At 38.0% G+C, this 15350-nt stretch overlaps 1 protein-coding gene across 1 annotated transcript; it reads left to right on the top strand.

Moving 5' to 3' along the window:
* Positions 1 to 3502: 3502 nt before the first annotated feature.
* LOC113123465 (zinc finger protein 292) lies at positions 3503 to 14730 on the top strand. The gene is made up of 12 exons (XM_026295571.1): positions 3503 to 3639; positions 5385 to 5530; positions 6248 to 6329; positions 6556 to 6691; positions 7192 to 7394; positions 7740 to 7876; positions 8141 to 8282; positions 8625 to 8909; positions 9020 to 10180; positions 10517 to 11295; positions 12041 to 13089; positions 13198 to 14730. The coding sequence occupies exons 1-12, from the start codon at positions 3514 to 3516 to the stop codon at positions 13200 to 13202; spliced, it is 4251 nt and encodes a 1416-aa protein (XP_026151356.1). The 5' UTR covers positions 3503 to 3513; the 3' UTR covers positions 13203 to 14730.
* The last annotated feature ends 620 nt before the right edge of the window (positions 14731 to 15350 follow it).

Here is a 15350-nt window from a genome sequence, read left to right as displayed (position 1 = left end):
ACTAATAACTGGGGGTCAGAGAATACTGACTTACTGTTCCTGAGAGAGAATAATCTCAAAGAGGAAAGAATTGACACCCATTTCCAGATACTTCACCATACACTTCAACAGCCTAAATGGCACCAGCACAGCAATGAGCTTTAGTGCAAAGTTACACATTGAAATCTAAGTCCTGTTATTAATAGAACAGACTAACGTTAACTGGTGTGTGCGTGTGAAGGGAGACTGACATGTTGGTTTTTAGAAAATGGGCCATTGCTGACCTTTTTGAGGTCTGGGTTCTGAGCATTAGTGATCCGTCCCATTTAAAGGTCTTGAAATAGCTGACCATTATATCTGTTCCATCTAATGACCTCCCTTCTATCTAGTCCAAGCTGCTGGCTGAAATACAAAATGTGTAAAATACCAAAGCATACCAAGATGTGACTTTCTATGGGAATGGAGTTATGGAAGGTGACTCTTATCTAATTGACTGTCACTGTGATTGTAAAAAGAATATGCTGTTCAATGGGGTATGCACTCAGCCATGCAAAACATTTCAACAAATATAAAATATAAATTTGTAGATTGTTAAATCTTCTTGTTAAGTAATGGTAATGATAACTGGTTTAACTCAATCAACAGTCTGAAACTGTGAAGTTACTGCTGCCATCATACAAATGACTTTAACACCTGTTTTAAATGTTTAAGCTTAATAGCTAAGAATGCTTTAAATGTAAAGAAATCATACCATTAATAACACATACTGAAATATAGAAAATAAATATATTTAATTTTTAGATTAAATATATTTAATACAGAAGATTAAAGGTATTAGGTTTAAAGGGTCTGTTCCATCTTAACTGATATTTTGCATCATTTTTAAAGTTACCTTCAGTTATTTCTTAAATATTATTTATTTATTAATTTATTAATTAATTAATTTATTTGTTTGTTTATTTATTAATTTATTTTATCCTGGAACCATTAAAACACCCCACCCCAGATTACTCCCACACCATAGCCAGCATTAGGTTAATGAATGGGAGAACCACCGGTGGAGAAATCCTCATTACATTACTCCCACTCAAGTACTTGGAATAGAACTCCTGTTTCTTTACTGCCTTCAAGAGGGCACATGATATGTTGCTGGAAATATTGTGGATGAGTCAAGTATGAGGGTGTACTGTATGCCAGGGAGATAATACAAAGTGTGTCATATATTAACATACATTTCTGATAGTATGATCAGTATTTTTCGTATTATTTCTTTTTTTCTCTCTCCCTGTGTTAATATTCAATAATAAACAATCCACAGCTGAATGATCTTCCCATGTTTTTGTCTGATTTAATAATTTTCAGAATGACAATTTCCTGCGTGAGATGAGTACAGTATAGTCTCTAAGTTTGTAGGTATGGAAAGCATAGTAGAAGGAATGACGATGAGCATGTTAAATACAAATTGAATCTGTATGTGTAAATTAATGATGATGTGATATATCACAACCTCATTTCAGTCTGGTGACATTCTGCTGTTAAATGTGACATAATATTTTCCATAGTGTGCGATGATGGTACCCCCTTGTGGTCAGGAGAAATAACTGCAGACTTTCCCATTGGCTGTGATAAAGAGCTTTCACAGCGACAACAAAGAGAATCCTGAATTCTGGAAATATATTATGCCATTGGCCAAGAGGCAGGGTACACTGAGGACAGGCCTGTCTATTGCAGGGCTGACACATAGAGACAGACGCAACCACTCACTCCTACTGGCATGTTAGAGTCACCAATGAGCTAAACCCCAAACTGCATTATTTCAGACTATGGGAGAAAGACCCAGAAAAACTTCACACGGAAAGGTCCTAAGATCAAACCTGTAAAGGATATAAACCTGGAACCTTCTCGCTGTGAGGCATTAATGTTATCCACCAAACCAACCCCAGATCAAAAATTTAATTCCTAAATTCACTCTAGCCTATTTGTGATAGTGAACATTTTCCACTGTTTCCCTCAGCTTACCCAATGCCCCTAACCAGGACAGCAATAAGGAAGCTGCCTAATCATGAGTCCTATGTTCTGTGGATAATATGATGACCCCTGCCACAAATAGAACAGTGCAAAACAACAGTGTCAACATTGTTTAGTGTTTTTCCCCTTCTTCATTATGGCACTAAATAGTTTAAATGACTTTAAAGGTTTTCATCAGCTTTGAAAGGTAAAACCTGCAGGCTATATTACCACAGGTTCCATGCACATTTAAACATGAGCTTGTCAAATGCTCTCACAAACCCACTGAACCCACATCTGTTATGAAAAGGGGCTTGCTGCGTAGCCTGCCCATAGCTACAGTAAAGCTGAATGTACACATCCTGGAGAACATCAGCGCAGGCATCAGACACTAATAAAGTCTTCTGTTTTTCCCAGCCTGTAGCTGAGTTGTGCTGGGCCTTAAAGAACTGTTGTTGTTCTTGGGGGTACAGTTTGCCCCAAGTTTTTTTCATTCACAATTACAAAGTACATCCATGGATATTCTCAAAAGGCACTTATGCTCTTTTCTTGTGTTGAGTAATATCCCAGTTGACAGCAATGAACCTTTGGGGAAGGTTCCCTGCACACATGGTATTGTTTATTCCCTAATTTCGCTTCCAATTTTGGCAGCTCGACTTGAAAGTGTTTTTTTTATTGCTATTTATTCTTCTTTCCTCTTTTTTGCCCTTTTCTCTATAAAACTATGTAACTAAAACCACAGTCAATACTCCATCTCAAGTGGCATAGTGTATAACAGTAGCATATATAGGGTTCATTTTTAAGGTGACAAAATAGCTGATTTTTTGTAAATGTTTTTTTGACCCTCCACAGAATACACTATCAAAATGTACCAGAATTTGTCTAATGGTCTAAATTCTATCATTAAAAAAAATAAGTTTTAAGTAAATTATAAATAATCCAAATTATAAATGAATAAATACATAACAGACAAGAGTTAAAAGTGGATTGTAGTTCTGAAAGATGAAAATGGTTATCTGAAGTATATATCAATAAGTTTCAAGTCTCATCAAATCATGGGGAACATTGATCTCACAGACTAACTACAGGGCATCAATAAATGTGTGTAGCTAGTACATAATTTACATTATTTCATTGACAATGGATAATCAAGACAGTCTAAGTATATATATACTTCGCTCAAGATTCCATTTGTGCGTGAAGCCAGTGGTTTTACGTTTGTGTCGTATTTTGACGTTAATCTACAGCTAAAACAGGAGTTAACCTATTTTCTGTCTGTGGCGTTACGACAATTTGTCAAATTGTTTTATTTTAAACACCAGGCTCCGTGTTTTAAGCTTTCAATTGTATTTTAAATTGCAATTAAAATCGGAAATCGTTGTTTGCTGGTTATTGTATAGCATAAAACGCTACCAATCCGTTGTAATTACTGGGTTGCCAGTTTGGTGGTGTTTTGTCTCGGGAGATGGGAGGATGTTACCTTACAAACCCGGCAACTTTGAGTATGCGCTGGATACAGCAGCCAGTATGGCGGACAGCGAAAGTGATTTGGAAACAGAGGGGCTTGAATTAGCTCTGGACACACTATATAATAGACACTGCGGCGATGAGTCGTCTCTCAAGAGCCAAGACTATTGCTCTGAGTTCTGTGAGGTACGTTAGGCTGCATTTGGTTTCCCGCTGAGGCGAGTCGCTCTCTGTTTATTGCTAACGCCACTAGCATCGCTAGCTAACGTTAGCCTCCATACTAGTTAGCTCTCTGCAGGTAGTAGCTAGCTGAGACTACTGTATAACCCGTCACAAACACAACAGAAGTGGTTAACGAAGTGTAAATCTGTTTAAACTCGGCTCCTGGCCAGGTAAAACAATGCAGTAGCTAACTGTATGTAGAGACCTCAGTCTGGCACTTTGTGAAGCTTAGCTTTAAAGCAAGCAGTTAAGCTAAGCTAATTAACGCTATGTAGTCTTCTTGTAACCTGTGTAACTGTTATTATTAAGTTAACACTTCTGTATAAAGAATAGGGAAATACAACATGTACTATTCTCAAATATCACAGGTCGAGGTTAGTTAGGTAATCGAAGCACAGAAAGATTCATAGTCATGAACAATGGGAGACTTGATGTTTAGCTAGCCGTCATGAAACATAACGTTACCACCAGTAGCCGTAGTTTAAATAGCACAAGATGCTGTTAATTTTATAACACAAAACCGAAATCATTGTCTGTGCTCCTTATGAACTGACAGTGTGATTTGAGCCTTGCTTTTAAGATGTAACAATTTACGACATTTCAGTCGAGTTAGTTTAACGATACTAATCATTCAATCATACAATCAGCTCACTAACTAGCTAATAAGTCTCAGTTACCTTGGTTACCATAGAGATGTCAGTCAAACCATAGTCATGATGCTGTGAGGTTCATATACTAATAAACCATGAAATATTACAAAGAATCACATAATAGCATTCACAGAGGAGCATCACAGTGTTTGAAGACATTACTTAAAACCGTTTGAAGCGCTAATTCAATTTGAGCTTTAGTGTCATCATGATGAGCCCAGGGAGTATTATAACCAAATTGCAAAGAACAATAATTAATACTACTGCTTTATGTTATGCATTGTGATTAGGCAAGTAGTTTTGATGTACCAGGCTCACAAGCATTTGTTTACTTGCTGTGGCCATCAGTGCAAATACTCTGAACTGATTATTTTCTTTTTATTCATCTTTTGGCAGCAAACAATTTATAGTCAATATCAACTAGAGTTAAAGAAACAAACAAACAAAAAAAAACAAAAACAAATTGGATGATTTCATTTCCATGGCCACAGCAGTGGATAGGCAAATTAAACTGTCAAAATGTTATTGCAGTTGCAAGTAATGCCTTACCATTAAGGAATAATTAATATATTTTTAAAAAATATATTATTATTATTACAGTAAAGCGTCTAATACAAATTACACATCAAACTGAATTGTCACATTTTCTGAGCTGTCAGCTCATGGCTGAAGGAGCATAGTGTGAGTAGTGACTATTCATTTTCAGTTTGGAACAACCTGAACTCTTTTTGTTAGATAGTAGATTGTCTGGCATATAGCATGCACTCCCAGCAGTAATCTTCATAGCAATGGAAGCTACTGACCACATAAATCTAATTTCAGATATGTAATATTAATATAATTAAAGTTAATTAAACTTCAAATTTGTTTCTACTAAGTAATGTCCCCAGGTGACATGCTGAAATATATTGAAACAAACCAAATGTTCCACTGTCTATTTCTTGTTAGTAAAAGAACATGCACAGTATTTGGTTATGAAACTAGGCAGGATTAACTATTGTTGAATTGAAATGATCAAATTTTTAATATTTTTGTGGTGTTCTACATTTCTCTGCACAGTTGGTTGAGGAGTACACAGGGCAGTGGCAAGTTCCTCTCCCCCAGCTCAAGGTGCTGCGGACAGCACTCTGCAGTTTCACCAAAGCCACTGCTGCCTTCCCTAACGACTGTCAGCACATCCGCTATGTTCTTAGCAGTCTGGCCTTGTATGTAGTTTACTGGAAAGTATTACACATAACCTTAGTGTAGATCCTATTTCTGGTGTTTGTGTGACTACTATTAAAAAAACTGTCATTTTTAATTCTGTTTCTTTGAATGGTGTTTTGATGTTTACCAGAATTTATAATCCTTTTGTTTTAATTGATGCTTTTAAGTACATAGTCCCATTGCTGATTGTCTAACAGCTCTACAGTACAGTGCAGGTTTTCACCCTTAAAGCTATTTATGAGAAAATGAACAGGGAAATGTAGTGTTCAAAAGCAAAAGGTATTAGCATTCATCTTGTGGCTGTTTTTTAGAAGCAAATAAACCTTCAAGCTTCCTTGAGGACTTTATAGTCTCAACTTTAAATAGCAATAACAATAATAATAATTCATTTTATGTATAATGAACTTTACATTAGCAGGCAAATCTCAAAGTGCTAGCAGTAACTAAACCATATGACACTGTGACCATGGCAGCCTTGCATGCATGTTGTTGAAGGAAAATTCTGCAGCTCTGCAGTCCTATCTGTTTCCAAAAACACTGGCTCTTCAGCTAATATATTTTTTTACTTGAATTGGCTTCCTTTTCTAAACTGGCAGTAGCACCTCTGTGGTAAAGAACACTAAAAGGCTTGATAAGATGAATTTATGTATTAACCTGTTGTTTAACTTACTGTGAGAAGTTTTTGGCAAACTAATATTTTTCTTATTGTCTTGCAGGAGCTTTTTTGAACTGATGCTGTTTTTCAGCAAAGAAGAATTTGTGGAAGACCCTTTAAAAGACATCCTTGATTCCTTTCAGGTGACAGAATCTGACCAGCTGTTTCAGTTTGCTGTTTTCTTATTTGTACTACAGACATTTACAATCCCAATTTGCCATATCATTATGAGTAAGCAGTACACTACACAGCCAGCCTCAAACTGTTGTAATTTTGTTTAATAAGAACTATTAAGTATGTCTAGTGTTACTGTTGTGATTGCATTCTTAAGTGAAATCATAGTGAAACGGTTTTTACCACTCTGTGCAGGAGTGTCATTCTCAGCTCCTGAGTCACAGGAACATCTACCTTCATCATGTGAAGCAGGTCATAAAAGCTGGAGGTCCGTGGGAGAATCCAGTACTGCAAGGAGTTCTGAAAGAGGCAGACTTGGCACCAAAAGATGGTAGGCTCATAATCATTTTAGTGGGAAATATGGCACTGAAGGCACTGCATTGTAGTGCAGTGCCACCAGTTCTATGACCACATACTTTGCTGAGAAGATCCACTGTGGTTTTGTCATTACCAAACATGATCATGTTCAGTGAAGAGGTGCATGTAAAAAGAATAGCGTGGAGAGTATACAGCTCATTGGAGCTGATGTTTTTTTCCTGTTCACAGTTTTGTTTTGGTCCACCCTAGTTTTAAAAACGTCTCTGAGATCATTGATCTGGTGTTCCCCAAATTTGTTTGTCTATCAGATTTTTTGTCATTTACATATCTACATTTTACAATGCACCAAACCCTTTATGTCAGAGACAGAAGAAGCTTATTGGCCAGTAGGCTATAGAATGCTGAAGAGACTGACATCAATGTTGTTGTATTTGACATTATTCTAGCCCACACTTGTATGGAAATACCCTGGTATCCTACACATTAACACATGCAACTCCCTCTAAAATACAGTTGAGGAGTACCTGAGCTCAGAGTTGGCAGAATTCTTGGAGCTGCGGGTTCGATATCTGCAGGCCTGTGAGCGAATGCAAGAGGCCATGGCCCTGGCTAAAAGCTGCCTGGAAAATCGAGAGGCTGGAAAGCATCTGTACTTCCATCAGGCCTACCTGACTTGCCTCTATAAGGCCTCACAGCATGAACACCTTCACAAGGAGGTAAGAGATGAACAGTAGCACAGGTAAACCAGAAAGCATTTGCAAACGGAAAAATGAAAGGGGCTCTTTCCATAAATGTGTTCTCCCCTTTTGATGATAGAGGTTTTTTATTATGATGTAAAGGAGGTTAGAAAAAAATATATGATGAATTCATGGTAATAAAATTGGTTGTTAGTTAAGTGATTGAACCCTTTTTAATTTTAAAAAGGTTATTTAAAATTAATAAAAATTGTCTTTTCTGTTTACAATGTCCCTAAATGATTGCAATTCATTTTGGTCTATTTGTATTTTAATGTTTTTTTTTTTTTTTTGAATGTGTGTGTTTCTTTATGTGTTCTTCCTCAGATGGCAGAGATAGATGGCCGGGATGCAGTGGAGATCATCTGCAACACAGAGAGTGTTGAAAAAGACGAGCTCCTGTTGTCACTGTGCAAAGCTTTTCTTACCCAACAGCTACACAATGGAGACATGTATTACATCTGGTGGGTTTGGCCTTCAGTTCAGAGCATCACAGTTATAGTAGATTCGACTCTGTTTTTTACAGTGTAATTGTACATTCAGTAGCATTCTATAAATTACCCAGTATTTGTTCAGCATGTGTAATCTTAAAAGAGGCGGCCTATAGAACATTGATTTGTAAATTTGGATTAGTGCCTCTCTGTTTAATAACTTGTGAATTGAAACTCCTGTTGCTTAATCGCAATATAACACATACCTTTGGCCTTATATCTGCTGCCTTCCCTCAGGGACCTGGTGTTCATCTGGAGCAGGTTGCATCTCCGGGCCTATCCTTCCAGGCAAGGTTTCCTGGCTGAGTGCTTGCAACTCTCTTCCTCTGCTATCAACGTCAGAGCCATCTTCCCCTTCATCAAATTGGTCACCACAGAGGTGTGACATAACATCACAGTGTCTCTTCCCACATTGTGTTCCTCAGGACAAATGATTAAAAAAAAAAAAACCCATTCTGTTCAGGAAATGTGCATTGACAAACTGAAAACACTTTTTGATCTGACAAGGATCTTAATCACACATCATACCTATAGGAGATATTAGTCAGATCAAAACCTACTTGTTTGAAGCACTCATCTCCACTTTGGTTTCATCACCGTCTTCATTGTAAAACAAAGCCCTAAATTTATTCTTTTTACCATTTATTCATTTTACCTTACTTTAATCACAATGTTTTTTTTTTTTTGTTTTTGTTTTTTTGTTTGTCTGTTTTTTGAACAGCTGGGTAGTGAAGGAGTTCAGGTTTGCGTGGAGCTCTGTGCAAGGGCCTTGCAACTATGTGACCTGCAAGCTGACTCTGTAACCCGTTCACTAGTCTATAAGACCATCGCCTTCCTGCTGCCTCATGACCTGGAGATCTGCCGAGCTTGTGCCCTGCTGGTCTTTTGCCAGGAGCGCAGCCTGGAGGCTTACCGAACTGTCTGCCTGCTTTACATGCATCCTGACCAAGAGCCACATCCCTGCAACAGCCCTGTCCGAACCAGTGTTCGCTTCCATATTCTGCAGGTTTGAGGCGGTGAATAGGGGAATATTATAAGCATTATATGATTGAATTGGATGTAATTGCATTATGATTTATGCCTAACACCTAACATTATTATATTTTTGTTTTCTAGATGCTCAAAGAGCGTCTGTGTTTTGACCCAGAGTTTTGGAACTTCCTGACCCTCAAGACTCATTGCTTGGAGTTGATCAATGACAATGTCATGAAGGCTGCTGTTCTAAATGAGATGAATGAAGAAGAGAAGGAATACAGCGACGATCTGTTAAGTAATTGTGTAAATGACTCATGCACACAAGGTGTCAGTTCATGCCAGTGCACGAAAACTTCGTTTGTGAACCAAGATCTTCCAGAAGAACAGACTATAAATAAAAAGCCAAACAAATGTGTTGCTCCTTCAAGTAATGCTGTTTTGAAGAGAAGAAAATGGAAGCATAGACTGAGGAAAAGAAAGCGGTCTGTGTCTGATGATGAGGCAGACCTGGGTGATGATCCTGAGATCAAATACAATCTCAAATCCACCTCTTCGGGTAATAAACCCATGTATTCACTAAGACGCCAACACACTAAGATGGAAAATTCTGCTTCTGTAAAGCTCCCTTTAAACCGCAAGAGGGAATACTTGTCTAGGTGTGTAAAAAGCAAAATTTTGAAAAGGAAGGGCCGGAAGAAAAGATGGTTGCAGGGTGTTCCAAAACTGGAGCAGGTACAAACAGTTAAAGAGAAGAAGGTCAAAGTTAAAGGGAAAAAACGGGGAAGGAAGCCATTACTTAAACTGGAGTTCTGTTACCCTGATAATGAAATAATTCTCACTGATGATGAATCCAGTTTTAAGAAGAAAACTGACACACAAAACAGGGAGCAAGATATGCCTTATTTGGAGAATGAAGTTGGACAAAAGAATGAACGGAAAGATAACGAAGTTGAGCAGATGACTGACCTTGAGATGGAAAATGGAATTGAGAGACATACTGACTCGACCTGCAGTAGCAGTCTCAGCGATCAATGCCAAGAAGAATCTCAAACACAGCTTAGTTCCAGACTTGGAGAAAGTCAAGCTGCTCTTCCTGCTGTTGAAGCTGATCCTGAGCTTGATGGGCCACCCCTAGACTTATTGGATTGTCCAGTCGAACTATTGCACAGTTACTCCCTGAAATCCAAAAAGCCTGACAGTGAGAAAGTGCAACCTCAAGAATCCTCAGTTCCAGATGAACTTAATGGTGTCACAGAACAGGAGACAGAGTCCACAGTGGAAACAGAAGTCTTAAATACTGAGGTCAGTTATGTCTGTTATTACTCTCCCAGTTGTATATTTATAATGTATTTATGTATTTCAGATTCATTTGTTTTTTTACTTGACAGATGTGACATTTTTAACATTTTGCTTTGAATAAACTACTGCAGTGCTGCAGTTGGAGTGTTTACACACACTCTTGTGAGCACAGTTGCTTAAGAGAAGAATATTTCAACATCTGCTGATCCTGCATATTAGACAGGAAAACAGAAAGACAAAGCGGTTCAAGAGCCTTTTGTGTGCAACGTTATTTGATATTCTGTTTAGTTTTTCTGTTGAGCTCGTTGTGCTGATTTCGTTGGCTTATCTTTTTTTCAGGTTAAAGTCAAGAGAACGTGGAAGGACAGAGTACTTCGTACTCAGCAGTATGCCCATTTGACGTACCGCTGCAGCTTCTGCTGCAAAGACTATAAAGGCTTGAATGTGATGAGACATGCTCTGTCGCATCTTAAGAGTAGAAAACTCAGATGTATACTCTGTGGAAAACACTTTAAACAGCTTCCTTTGGCCAAAAAGCATGTTCTGGGCCACATTGATGAAATGTGCAAGCAAAAAACTCCTTATAAAGAGCCATGCACAGAAGACAGCCCAACTGCAAATGGAGTAGTAGATCCAAAGCAGGCTCAGAATGAAAATCAGACATCCATTTCTGATGAAGAAACTCCTGAACAGAAACCCGGAGGCAAAACTAAAGTGTCCAGCCTCAAGAGAGAAGATCGAATCATCAGGAACCTCCGCACCCTTATCAAAAAGACGTGTGTGCTTCACAAGAAATGCAAGAACCCTAATGCAAATTTTTTCAAGCAGGTAGACTTCAAGGATGAGCAGGTATTAATCAAAGATGGCCTTGTGATTCTACGAGATCCATCTGTGATGGAGAATGAGGGAGAAGGAGAGGCAAAAGAGAGGCTAGCTGAAGAAAATGGCTATGGTGTCGACATCACGTATCACCTGTGCCCCTCAGAGTCCTGTGATAGAGTATTCTTGAGGATCAGCACGACACTAACAAGGCATGCTATCAAATGCCATATTAATGAAGAGAAGGTGTTAGAGAAGACTTTTGTTTGGGCAAAGAACAAGTGCACCCTCTGTTTCAGGTAAGTTATATGTCAGGCATCACAGGCTAGCTGACCATTTTCATTAACTGATTGGTAATTTTATACCTTTCCAGCAAATGCATTTGAGACACAATGTTAAACAGAAAGTGATGATTCACCAAAATTAAAAATTAAAGAAGCGTTGTCCTAGCTTAAATTCAAGTGTACCGTTTCACATTCCAAACATTTAGACACTTAGCAGTACAGGTTGACTAATAAGGGTTTTTCTATGAGTCAGGGCAGATGATGGCAAATTCCCTATCTAAATTGTTCCCTATCAATCTACAGAATAACTCTAATTGAATATTGGGTTGCTATGGGCAGGGCTGTTAGGTTCATTTTCACCTTAATTTTTCACCTGAACTTACTTGTTTTCTTTTGCGAAAAAAAATCAGCATTTGCAAAATATAACATTAGGTAATAAAAGGACTAATGATTGATCATTCGTTTTTAGGGATGCTAGATGAAATCTAGGTGTGCTTGAGCAGCCCTAAAAGGGTTTAAAATCCACAAAAACAACACTAAGCTCCCCACAGATATACCTGCCTGTTAGTCACCTTAATATGCCCAGCCATCAACCAACGCTGATTGTTAAAAATAGTAGAAATTGTTTGTTGACCTCTACTAGTCCAGTGCTTTTTTGTAAATTCATGGGAAATGTTGGTTACCAACATGTGGTAGAGATTCTTTACTGCCATTATTTTTTTTTTAGAAGAAATTATTGTGTTGTGTTTTCATCCAACAGGCAGATACAGTTTCTCCAGCATTATAAGGATCACATGAAACTCCATAATACTCCCCTCCAGCATTTCTGCTACCACCTTGAATGCAACCAGCGGTTCTTGACGCAGCAGGAATTAAAAGACCATGTCAATACCCATCAGCCTTTCAGACCCCAGTGCCCCTTCACAGACTGTGAGAAGATATTCTCAAGCCTACAAGGTTTATATGATCACGAATGGAGACACTACATCCCAGTGCCTCAAAGAGAGGACCTAGACTTGGGACCCAACAGACAGAAGAAGCAAATTGATGAAGCTCAGTGGAAGCAGAGAGTGAGGGTAGAGGAAATATGGCTGCAGACTAAAACAGGACACACTGAGGCCTCAAATCTTGAGGATCTCAGGAAAATGAGCAAGACTGAAGATCAGACTTGTAAAGTAAACATCCTGTACAGTGATCAAGACCTGTCTAAATCAGATAATTATTCAGAGAAAAGTGTTTGCTGTGAGCCTGTGGAAAACAACAAAACAACAATCAATGGACATGAAGATGTAACACAAAATGTGAAATCCAATTCCCATACTGGTTCTTCTGCATCCACTCCTAGTAAGAAGTCTCGAAAAAGACCACCAGTTGAGTGGGATCCTTTAAATGTGCGACACCTTGAGGATTTATTTACTTTAGATGACGGAGTTCGGGAGAAACTGGGAGAGCCACACATCACTGAGCACAAAACCTTCAAACCCGAAGACTCCTCCTACGCAACTTTAGTCAAAGCCCCCTACGTCCGCCCACCACCTTCCACCTACCTGGATGAATCTCTGCTGTCGATGCGCAAGAGGAGGTCCACCGACGAGGCCGGCATGAAGAAAAATGCTTACTGGAACACTAAAAAAAAGAAGGAACTTGTTCCAGAGAAGGAAAAGCTGCAGGATGATGTGGCTCCTCAGCAGAAGATCAGGCATCGCTGTGACAAATGTCTTTCTTCCTACAGCAGCTTAGAAGAATTGCAGAAACACCGAGCACTTAACACATGCTCTGCACTTTTTGGCTTTGATTCAGATGATGAAAGTAAGAGTGCTTGATCCACGGATTACAGAATCTGTCAAGACATTATTGTATGACTATTTATAACCCACTTGAACCACTAAGTAATTGTTTTCTGTTTTTGATGTTTAGGTTAGCAGTGTGTGAAGAGTCATCTGGATTGACTGTCAAACTATGTCACCTGGCTCAGGGCAAGCCTTCAAGATGAACACTGGAACCTTCTCTCATTACTCAAATACAATACTTATTTATAGTAGGTTCTGTGCCAAAATGGTTGTTTTGGATGATTTTTTTTTTTGATTTTTTTTTTTTTTTATGATAGAACTGTTGAAGCAATAATCTTGACAGCAAAATGAGTTTTGAACACACTTTTCTTTAAAACATCAGTATGTGCTTTGTCAAATAGTTAACAAAATAAATAATTATTTTTTCTTTACCAAAGTCACATGTATGAACAAACAATATTTTGAAATGGATAAAACGTTTTCATGTAGGGCTGCCTCAAACACCTATTTCAATAATCGATTAATTGGTCAATAATGTTTTTGAATAATCAGACTTTTACAAAAGAATATTGAGAAGTCTGTGTTCAAAATTTTATTGCCAAAATATGAATGTTAAACATGTACTGCATTTTCTAGATTATAAGTCGCACCAGAGTATAAGTCTCCTCCTCCTCTCTCAGGTTTCCTGAATGCTGACACTCACTCCTAACTTTGTTTGAGCTGCAGGCTTTATTACTTATTGCACTTTGACGTCTGCTGTATAAAGATTTCTTTTGGACGGCATTTTCACTTGTGTTACACTAGGAGCTGTAGTTTAGTGTGAACATAAGCCTTTTTACTTTTTCGGCAGTATAATATTATCTTCACCTGAGTCAAGAGTGTCATCTAACACCAGTGACTACTCCACAAATTTAATCCAAATATACACATATAAGGCACTTTGCTGTATAAGTCGTTCTGCAAGACAGAAGAATGAAAAAAGTGACACACATAGCAACAAATAGTACAAAGCAACCATAGTGCATAGCAACCGTCCAGCTGCTTGACCCTTTGCGTTTAGAGATTCCCGGCCTGAATCAATGTTTCAGTCCACCCCTTGTGTGAGCTCCATTATTTCTCCTGCTGTGGCTGCATGTGTTTAAACTCCAGACCTTCTCTGGATGTGATTCACATGACTTTGTCTGGACTTTACATGTGTAATCCACAGACTTTGACTTGGGTCAGCTTGGTAGACATCTAAAAGAAAACACTAAAAACATGGAGGTTAAGGGGGACATGAGGGAGAAGGAGAAGCAAAAGAGAACATAACAGAAAAACTAGAACAAGAAAGTGCCACCACTATCCACATAACACTAAAAATTAACTACAGAGAACATGACTTTTACTCGTCACTTCTGCCATTTTCATTTATGCAGCTGCTCACCGTGTTACTGTGTGCCGCCGCAAACAGCTACATCACTAGATCCAATGAATCGATAAATTCATTCATTGCCATTTATTTTAATAAGCAAATTTTATCAGTTGTTGCTCTACTTTTATGTCTTTATTTAACACATCCATTAACATACAAAGTGATGGTGGAAAGATGGAGAAGGAGCTCAACAACATGCTTTTAATAACGTTGATTGGTGTATGTTATGTTTAGGAATAGGGTTGTGAATCCACTAAGGAAAAGATATCACTGTGTGTTTGTCATTACTCAAGCAACTACTGGAATTTACAGCTTGTTACACAGTAATAAGCTAAGATGACACAAGTATTGACACATTTATTTTTCATTTTTCATCACATTGTTTATTTGACAGTCTACATCTACAATGACACTGTTGCAGCTCCAAAATGAATTATCTGTCTAAATACTATTTCTGCATTTTTAATTGCAGTTGCCTGCCAGTCAGGTCAAGTGCAACAAAACATTGCAATCACACTTAAAGTACATATTTCCAAGCCATTTTATTTTATTGATCCAGCTTTGAATTGGTTTTCTCATGCCTTGATAGACAAAAATGCTTGGTGGCAGAGACTATCCCATTAGAGGGATCTGTTCCACTTTTGGCTGTCTGCTATGTTCAGAATGATCCCAGAAACAAGGCAGCTTTAATAGCTTCCCATTTTGTACTTAAGAGTATGGATTTTGTACATGCAGTACATCATAAGAAGTGTTTGAACTTGTACACATATTGTGAAAAATGATGCTGATATTTTTTTTTGTTAATTAACATAATTACCTCTAAGTTTTGACTCTTTGTAGAAAGGAGGTATTTTTTTTTAAAAAAAGGT

Source organism: Mastacembelus armatus, chromosome 21, assembly GCF_900324485.2.
Source record: "Mastacembelus armatus chromosome 21, fMasArm1.2, whole genome shotgun sequence".
Lineage (NCBI taxonomy): Eukaryota > Metazoa > Chordata > Actinopteri > Synbranchiformes > Mastacembelidae > Mastacembelus > Mastacembelus armatus.
The sequence above is the reverse complement of the archived record's forward strand: the minus strand, read 5'-3'. Positions and strand labels throughout refer to the sequence as shown.

Excerpts from the sequence above, each read along its gene's own strand:
- LOC113123465 (XM_026295571.1), top strand. The coding sequence starts at position 3,514 with ATGGCGGACAGCGAAAGTGATTTGGAAACAGAGGGGCTTGAATTAGCT. Across the intron at positions 5,531-6,247 it reads GTTCTTAGCAGTCTGGCCTT|GAGCTTTTTTGAACTGATGC; the intron begins GTATGTAGTTTA and ends ATTGTCTTGCAG. Across the intron at positions 8,283-8,624 it reads TCAAATTGGTCACCACAGAG|CTGGGTAGTGAAGGAGTTCA; the intron begins GTGTGACATAAC and ends TTTTTTGAACAG.